Source organism: Dermacentor andersoni, chromosome 7 (genome assembly GCF_023375885.2).
Source record: "Dermacentor andersoni chromosome 7, qqDerAnde1_hic_scaffold, whole genome shotgun sequence".
Classification (NCBI taxonomy): Eukaryota; Metazoa; Arthropoda; class Arachnida; order Ixodida; family Ixodidae; genus Dermacentor; species Dermacentor andersoni.
In genome coordinates, this window is record NC_092820.1 from 151,762,250 (window position 1) to 151,771,220 (window position 8,971).

Sequence of the window (8,971 nt, forward strand, 5' to 3'; positions counted from 1 at the left end):
GTATGGTGTCGCTCCCACACGTACTCAGTGCTTCCTCTCTCCCTTTCTTCCTCTTTCTATTCCCCTTTCCCCCACCCCCAGTGCAGGGTAGCAAACCGGATGCTGTTCTGGTTGACCTCCCTGCCTTTCCTACCCTTGTTCTCTCTCTCTCTTAACCACAAAATTTTTTCCTTCAGCTGTGTAGGACAGAAAACTGAGTATAACTTCATCTATCTATCTATCTATCTATCTATCTATCTATCTATCTATCTATCTATCTATCTATCTATCTATCTATCTATCTATCTATCTATCTATCTATGCCTGACTCAGTGTACGCAAACAAACCAGGTACGACCTGGTAAACCTCCCTGCCTTCCCTACTCTTTATCTCGACTAACTTTCCCTCAACCTCTTCTGTCCAACCACGCGTGCACGGTGGCCCATTCAGGTTGTGTCATGCAGCCAGCCTGTCGCAGTGACCTGCTTGCGTACGCATTTGGCCTCGGCCAAAAGCCACCCAGACACGCACGCTTTATCTCAGCACGAACGCGCGGTGTGTTTCGAATCGCAGGCTGCAGCGAGCTGGCGCACGCAGGCAGCAGCAACAACCCCCAGGGCCCCCGCGGGGGTCGCGGGGGCGACGGCCCCCACGGCGGAGGTGGGGCCGCCATGGACGCCGACGGCGAGAAAGTGTTGCAGCGGACGTCGTCCCTGCTCCAGAACAAGGCGTTCACCGACGTCACCTTCATCGTGGGGCCTCCGTCGGCCTCCAAGAAGTACGTGGGCCACCGGGTGCTGCTCGCCATGACGAGCCCCGTGTTCGAGGCCATGTTCTACGGAGACATGGCCGACAAGTCGAAGGTCATCCGCATCGCCGACATCGCCCCCATCGGGTTCGAGAACCTGCTCAGGTGAGCCGCACTACACCCGTGCATCGTTGGGAAAATTTTGCTCAACCTTAATAAACTTGGGTAGACCCCCGTTTTAATCCTGCGGAGATCTATTTGTACCACATCTCATGGGGATGCCGAAATAGGCCGCCGAGTTTAAATGCCTACGTAGTTATAATCTAACTATAACACACTGGAGCAATGGGAGGCACAACTCGCCAACCAGACCCGAAGGTGCAGAAGGCTCTTCTAGATCACGTTCGGCTAGCGGCAGAAGCCAGTGGAGCCCTGGACTTGGGGCGCCACCCATAAACCTCCTAATCCCTGTTTCCCCAATTCAATAAAGTGATTATCTCTCTCTATCATGAGAGCCAGTGTAGCACGGACCAAGGAGCGAGCACGAGGTAACCGCGGCGTGACGTGAAATTTCCGGAAATTTCGAAGCCGCGACAAAAAAAAAAAAAATGTAGGCGAACCTAATCTTTCACTTAAGTGTCGCTTGGTGGCACTCGCACCTTGGCGTTGGTGTTCTTCATGTTAACTTTAACCGAAAGCAACGCAGGAAACGAACTAGGAGGCAGCTGTTTTCCATTAATTAGCCGGTTAAATATCATGCCACCCTTTCGTGTGTGACGTCATTAGTGATGTCATTACTTCCATTTTCTACTTCCGTGTTTCCGGAAATTTCACCAACCTCGCACTCGCGTGGCGGGTCGCTAAAAGTTTACGATTCTGCGCTTTGGTGTGCGGTAATTGGTCATTTCCAATTAATTCTAATTATTCCAGACACTTCAGTAACTCAACTTGTAACTGAACTAATGCTATGGTACCATATCTATAACGAAACTCATGAATTTTTTACTGTATTATTTTGTTTCTTTTTTTATTTATTAAAATTCCTCCCCGGTCGTCCCAGGAGGTGAACCGGAAGTGCAGCGCAAGAAACAAGAGTGTCAGTCGATGTTCGTGCCAATAAAAAGGAAAAAAAAAAACTGCCTTTTTTTCCCGGTAGTTTAGGAAACACTGGCAATATATCCTAATTCTCCGTAGCATACGAAATTAAAAAAAAAAAAAAGCCTGCAGACGAAGGTGCATGCAAAGACGGGCTGATAAAAATCTTGACACGATATCGACATTCTATAACAAACAATCCACTTTCTTTTCACTCGGAGATTATTGGTTGCATTTTGCAATTCTTGTCTACCGATCACGAAGGCTGCCTGCTTTTGTTTCACTACCCGCCGTGGTTGCTCAGTGGCTATGGTGTTAGGCTGCTGAGCACGAGGTCGCGGGATCGAATCCCGGCCACGGCGGCCGCATTTCGATGGGGGCGAAATGCGAAAACACCAGTGTACTTAGATTTAGGTGCACGTTAAAGAACCCCAGGTGGTCGAAATTTCCGGAGTCCTCCACTGCGGCGTGCCTCATAATCAGAAAGTGGTTTTGGCATGAAAAACCCCATAATATTTTGCTTTTGTTTCACTAGGCACGCGATGTTAGTGTGCTGTATGCACACTTCCAGAACTTCGGGTTGCAGACGGAGCGTGTTTGCCACGTGGTCAATCACGTGACCAGCAAAGGTAAAAAAACTAGGTCGGACACGTCGGCGCCTTTAGACGTGCGGAAACGTGGGATGCGGGCGTTCGTAAGCATATAAATTCAATTTCGCGACCCGCTTGAAACCAGTTAAAGATGGTAAAGTATTCTTTCGAAATTGTATTTATTCATTCTATTAAAGATGATGCTCGCAAATAATTGAGGAAATGAAGACCGAACATCCCCCCCCCCCCCCCCCGCAACCTCCTCCCGATTTCTTGTCAAAACCTCAGTGCCGTAACATGAGTGGACGTCATCAATATAGTGCTTTATTGCATTTGGGCCGTTATCGCGCCAGATAAGTTCTTGCAGCTTTGTAAATCGAGCCTTTAGTTCATTCACAATTCGGTGCAGTTGTCTTTATGAAAAATACTTAGCTATAGGCTCATGGTAATGATGGTTTAAATGCGTGGCGTCTTGACAAGCCAGTGCGGGAGTTTTGCCAGCCACATTTCTATTTCACGTCTTTTCTGCCCTAGGAAACTTGTTAGTCAAGATAAAACGAGTTTTTTTGCCATTGTGAAGCGTAAAGGACTACTTCTGTTCAACTTACCCTTTTTCTTTAGGGTAACCCTCGAAGTAAAAATTGCCCTCCTGACATAAAATCTAGTGAATAAAATTACTTGTGACAAGCAACGCAGCAACACGAAAATGCTGCACAGAACTGCCAACCTCTCGGCTTATACGCGCACTTTAGCACTATTTTAAAGGAGCGCGCAAGTACTGGCACGAAATTTCTTTCTGTTAAACATTGTGATCTTTAGGCAGTTGTCGAATTTCGCTACGAAGATTTCATAAGTGCTAAACGTCGCGAATAATAACTTACAAGACCTCTTATATAACTCGGTTCAAAACGCGCACCAAGGCAACGAGGCTTTGGGCGTAAAAACTATTCTAATCCCAAACACTGCGGTAATCGAAGCTCTCTGTGCTGTTTGCTTTGATTGACGATAATTAGCGGTGATGCTGACGGCGAATGTTTAATTTCTTCAGCGTTCAGTCCAACACGAGAATGTTGACATGATGTTAAATGTTACCTTACGTGCACCACTGCAGTTTGTCTGCTAGTACATAGAACATACAAGGAAAGGTGTTTTGAGGCATTGTTGTGCGCCATATTTCGTAACTTCTGCGAGTGCTGAACGTTGTCATTGCCTCACATGGCACATCGCACCGTGGCAGAAGTATTAAACGTCAATTACGGGGTGGTACATGGCAATACCACAATGGGATTACAAGGCACGCCGTATTGGCGGACTCCGGATTAAGTTTAACACCAGGGTGTTCTCTTAAGGTATCCTTATATGAAAGTGCATGAACATTCCTTATTTCGCCCCCGTCTAAATGCAGCTGTCACTGTAGGGATCAAAACCGCTACGTCGAGCAATGACTATAGCCGCAAAGCTAACTCGGGAGCACAGAAGTGTTAATTTGTCCTGCGACCGCTTCCCTTCCGTAGAGTCGCCTAGACCCTGCGGTGCGCTTTAATTAATGCGCTTCTGCTTCGGCACACGCTACAAAACTTGACCGCTTGACATATTTGCACGGTGTTTATTTTTCAGTATTACCAGAAACGTACCGTACCGTGTCTTGAACTCAAAACTTATCCTGTTTCCCCTTAACCGATGTCGTGTCTAGTCCAGCGTTTACGTGCCTTCCCATGTCACCTCTTCTTTATCCCTCCCCCCCCCCCTCCGCCTTTGTATTATGGGAACTGCGAGCGAAGAGTGGCAGGGCTGCATTTCACTCGTTTTGCGACTGCGTCGGTTCTACCCATTGTCTACCTTCTCACCCCTCCTTGCCTTTCTATCTAGCTTCCTTGTGGACTTGTGCACGTTGGTGGAAAGGTAAGCGCTGCAATTTCTGCAGTGCTTTTGAGGTGGTCACGGATAATTACAGCTGTCAAGAGGCTAGTGTGGCGAAGCCCAGGGAGCTCCAGAGGGTGTTGCGCCCATTCGACGCGGTGCGGAGGCCAAACGAGTTTCTCGAGTCTCCTTTCTTCTCCTCGATGCTCATTCCATGTACATGCACGTTCGGAACCACCCCCGACGCCGCGTGCAAGAAAGCAGCGGGAAAGTCGAAAGAAGGGTCAAAGAAGGATTCGCTCTAAAAGCAGATTATCCTTGCCCCCTAAAGTGGACGTGGTGGTCACGCGTATATCACAAACGACTAAATGGCCTCTCAGTCGGCCCAGTTCGGTCGCTGAAGGCTACACAATCACGATGTCGCCGAAAACTGCTTTGTTTCCCATCATAATATTTCACGCTTCTGTTGAAAACGCTAGCAAACCCGCTTTTCCCTCTTGTCCCGTAGAGTGCTCGGTTCTCTCCAGCATTGTAAGAACGTGGCTACCTTAACAAGTAAAGATAATTGTATATGAGTGACATTCGGTGCTATAATGCACAAGGTAGGGCAACTAAATGTGCAATGCCACAAAATATATTTCGCCGAGCTTTCGGAACAAAACTGCGCATATATATAGACAAAATTTCTTCACGATGTCAAGCCTTTACGTGTTGCAGCTGGCCTCATAAGGCAAAGCACAACGTCGTTTTTTTTTCTTTGTTTTTGCTAGACAGTTACAGGAGAAGTTCAATGCATTACAGAAGAAGCATCAACGATTTTGGTACCGAAGACAGACTTGGAACAACGTCGTTTTGCTAGGCTGGAGTACTCCCACTTCTGTTCTCCTTCAGTTCTTCTGTTCTTTCACTTCCATTCACTTTCAGTTCTTTTAATGTGCGCTCAAAGCACGAAATTCTAACGTTTTTTGCATCTCGCCTTGATCGTGATACGGCCACCGCGGCATACAATCGAACCCGAGACCTCAGGAACATATAGCACCACCGTAGTCCATAAAGCTGAACGCTCTGGTCTAGCAACGTTGTTTAGCGACGACCTGCCCATTGTTCTTGCTTTCCAGTGTGGTTATTTTCGGGGGGGGGGGGGGGGGGCGTGCCGCTCATGCGTCTATCATTTCAAACTGCCGGCTCTCGCAGGTATGCCTACACAGACAACCTCAAGCTACAGACGGTGGACGACGCCATGTTGACCGCGTACGCGGCCAAGAAGTACATCCTGCCGCACCTGCTCAAGGACTGCTTCGCCTTCATCGAGAAGCACGTGACACCGCAGACCGTGTGCCAGGTGTTCGAGTTCGCGCAGGTCATGGAGGCCTACCCGCTGGTGCACCAGTGCCTGAACATCATCGACCGGCAGACGTACCACGTGCTCACCTCGACCAACTTCCCCAACGTAGCGCTGCACACGCTAGAGACCATCGTGCGCCGAAAGTACCTCAACCTGTATTCGGAGTACGCGCTCTATTCGGCCGTGGTCCAGTGGGGCCAAGAGGAGTGCTCCAGGAGAAACCTGGAGCGGGACATGGACAACGTGCGTAGCGTCATCGAGACCGTGCTACCGCTCATTCGTTTCCTGGCCATGAGCCCCGAGGAGTTCTGCAAGGGCCCGGCCAAGAGTGGGCTCCTGACCAAGGAAGAGTGCTTCTCGGTCTTCATGAACATGGCCATCCCGGGGATTGTGCCCCTGCCAAAAGGTCAGAGCCTGTGTTCGCAAAAGCTCTTGTATGCGCTAGAATTTGTTCGTAAGAGCAAATTGAGGCCAATCCGATTGTTGGGCCTATCATTAATAAAGGTGACTGACTAGATGCAAAGAGCGCTTACAAACGCAAATCTTTGTGGATTCGGTCGCATGCAGTACTACAGGAGACGTTCGAAAAGTCAAGCGTTCTGGGGAATAGAGTGACGAAGAAAAGGAGACAAACGAGGAGTTTAGCTAGGAGAATCTATCCTGTTTTCTATCCCACACTGGGGAGCGGGTGAAGGGAAGATATAAAGAAATACCAATAGAGATATATATAGTCGGAACACTTGCACACGGTCACTGTCGTTTCCGGTACAGGATAACCTCTTACCGCATGGTGTATCATGGTTACGGTTCTGCGTTTTCGAATTCGGATTTATCCGAAAAGCTTACATATTGAGGGTACGTAGCCTCAAATATATACTCAAGGACGGATTTGTTCCTAGTACCTGGCAACGCATTCTGCCGCCAACTCAACAATACATGGCATCTTTATGACGCCCTGAACATGCATGCGACGCAATGCATAATGTGTGAAAGGCACAAAATGTGAACAGGGTGAAAATGTCCGTGCAAACAACTGGGTTTGTGCACGAGCTGCTCATAAAGCTAAGATTCTCTAAGAAAACATCTAACGAATTGTTGCCCATTATTCAAGCACCTTGAGACTGAGTCAACTCTAGTCTACCAAGACTACACTGTGCTCGCTGTGTGCCTGAACGCTCACTTTGCTCAGTGGAGCGATGAGACGCTATATAATCAGCTTCATTGAGTGTCTATGATCGTGAAGAGTAAGTAGAGTGTTGAGGAGGAAAGACGCAGTTGGTTCTTTTAGGAAGTACTACTAAAACAGCGATTCCCCTATTACGAGCAAGGTATTATTTCTACTTCCTTCCTATATTCTAAAGCCAAAGCAGAGCAAGAATTCACATAAAGACAAACTGGTGTATATACTCTGATGAAGCATTTTCTGGAATCTCTACATCCGTTAATTTTGCGGTGAGAGGTTGGCTAGATAAAGAAGCAAATGACGGTCAAAATTTCATTTCCCAAATTTTGTGCCTAAGCCCATGCGCCGGTACGTCAGTGTGACGTCATAGACTTCAAAGCACCTTTTCGTGTCTGGGCCGTCCAGTAAAAGTTGTTGCTGATTACTAAGTTTAGCCTTTGGCTCTTTTAGAATGCAATGCAGTACATCTTTAACGGTAAAAGTTAACTAGGTCCAAGCAGGTGCTTCAGGGCAGCACCGCTAACCGTCTCTGGTCTTTGCGTATTCAATTAGTTACCAAAGCCACGTCACGGGGTTAGGGTGGCTAGTTTGGTATTCGGAAATTGTCATTTACTAAATATCGCTGAAATTACTCTTTCTCCATAGTGTTCCCTTGAGTATAAGCTGCGCTGTGTCACTTATTCGAAAATCTCCATTGACGAGCCGTCTTCGACGGTCCTCCCGCAGGCGTCAGCATGGAGGGCGCCAAGAGGACGTCGCCCCCCGAGCACTTCGTGGCCCGCCGCTACCAGGCCGTCTCCTTCCACGCGCCGTCGCGGCCGCTGCGGCTGTTCGGCCTCAAGTTCGTCGTGCCCACGCGCGACGTGTTCCTCGTGGGCGTCGGCTTTCCCGTGCGCCAGGACCTCGGCTCGTACAGCGTGCGGCAGCCCAAGTTCGACGGCCAGCTGCGCTGCAGCTACAAGGTGCAGGAGGACCGGCGGGAGCGCGAGGAGCTCGACGTGTCCTTCACGCTGGCCAAGGACAAGGACGTGCGGATCAAGTTCAAGAAGCCCATCTTCGTGCGCAAGGGACTCGAGTACGAGCTCGAGCTGCAGCTCGGCTCGCTCATGAGCGACGACGTCATCGTGCCGTCCCTCAAGAACAGGAAGAAAGAGGACACCGTCGAGGGCGTCACGTTCCAGTTCTCGGCCTTCCAGAGACCGCACATGTCCAACGTCCTGGAGATACTCGAGTTCTCCGACTTGCTGTTCTACTTCTGAATACTCGTGCTCTTTATTCTTTCGCGGATGCGGACGTTGCCCAGGAGCTCTTCACAGGTCTTGAGCACGCGCTCAATTCCGAGCTTGATCAGGAAGCAGCGTCGACATCTCTGGGTGTTGTGGCTCAATAACGGGAATAAGGAAGGACGTGGATGAACTCCACGTCGGTAACTTTCCAAGTTATTGCACTTCCAGGGACCCCAACATGTCCGACGTTCACAGGGAATAGTCCAGCTTTCTGACTTGCTGCTCTGGTTCTGAACAATCCGTTGTGCGGGCCCCGGAGTGAACTATCCAAAGAAATCTGTCTTCAAAAGCAAGTTTGGGTTACAGTGTTCCCCACCTAGAACGGAAAGAAAAATGTGTACATAGAGAGCTCTATTATAGGGCTTTCTAAAGGTCCCGCAGGCCAGACGTCACTTGTGCTTTCCAGCCTATTGTTCTGCTTCTATTCTTGGGTTTTGACTGGACGTCTACTTGCGGTAGTGTTTTAAAGATATTGTCGCTATTTGCGGCCGGTACCCTGCAATATCTGTGAGCATGCCGCCACGAAATCACGTGTGCGTATGGTCGTCACTACAAGGCCATTATAGTAAACGCTGCGTAAACGACACGGAGCATTTCAGTTTCGTGAACCGCGAGCCTGAATAGCGCTCGACCTCTATGTGACCGCATTGAAGAGGCGGTAAAATTTGTTGCTGCTCTTGGTAGGCTTTGAAAGAAAAGTAGAAGTGGTCATAGAACTCACGAACCTCACTGCTTAAATAGGCGTCGCATATTTAACCAACCAAAAGTGCATGGATGTCAAAAATTTTCTGTCTCCTTACGCGACATTCCAGGGACTAGAAAAAATATGGTGATTTTCCTTTGCGGAGATCATGTCCGGTGGTTCTCTCGCGATGTCGTACCAC

General features: G+C 48.8%; 1 protein-coding gene across 1 annotated transcript; it reads left to right on the plus strand.

Annotated features, from left to right (window-relative positions):
* The first annotated feature begins 575 nt into the window (after positions 1 to 575).
* Positions 576 to 8,536, plus strand: LOC140219358 (BTB/POZ domain-containing protein 3-like). Its single transcript, XM_072289127.1, has 3 exons — positions 576 to 893; positions 5,468 to 6,024; positions 7,528 to 8,536. The coding sequence occupies exons 1-3, from the start codon at positions 652 to 654 to the stop codon at positions 8,058 to 8,060; spliced, it is 1,332 nt and encodes a 443-aa protein (XP_072145228.1). The 5' UTR covers positions 576 to 651; the 3' UTR covers positions 8,061 to 8,536.
* The last annotated feature ends 435 nt before the right edge of the window (positions 8,537 to 8,971 follow it).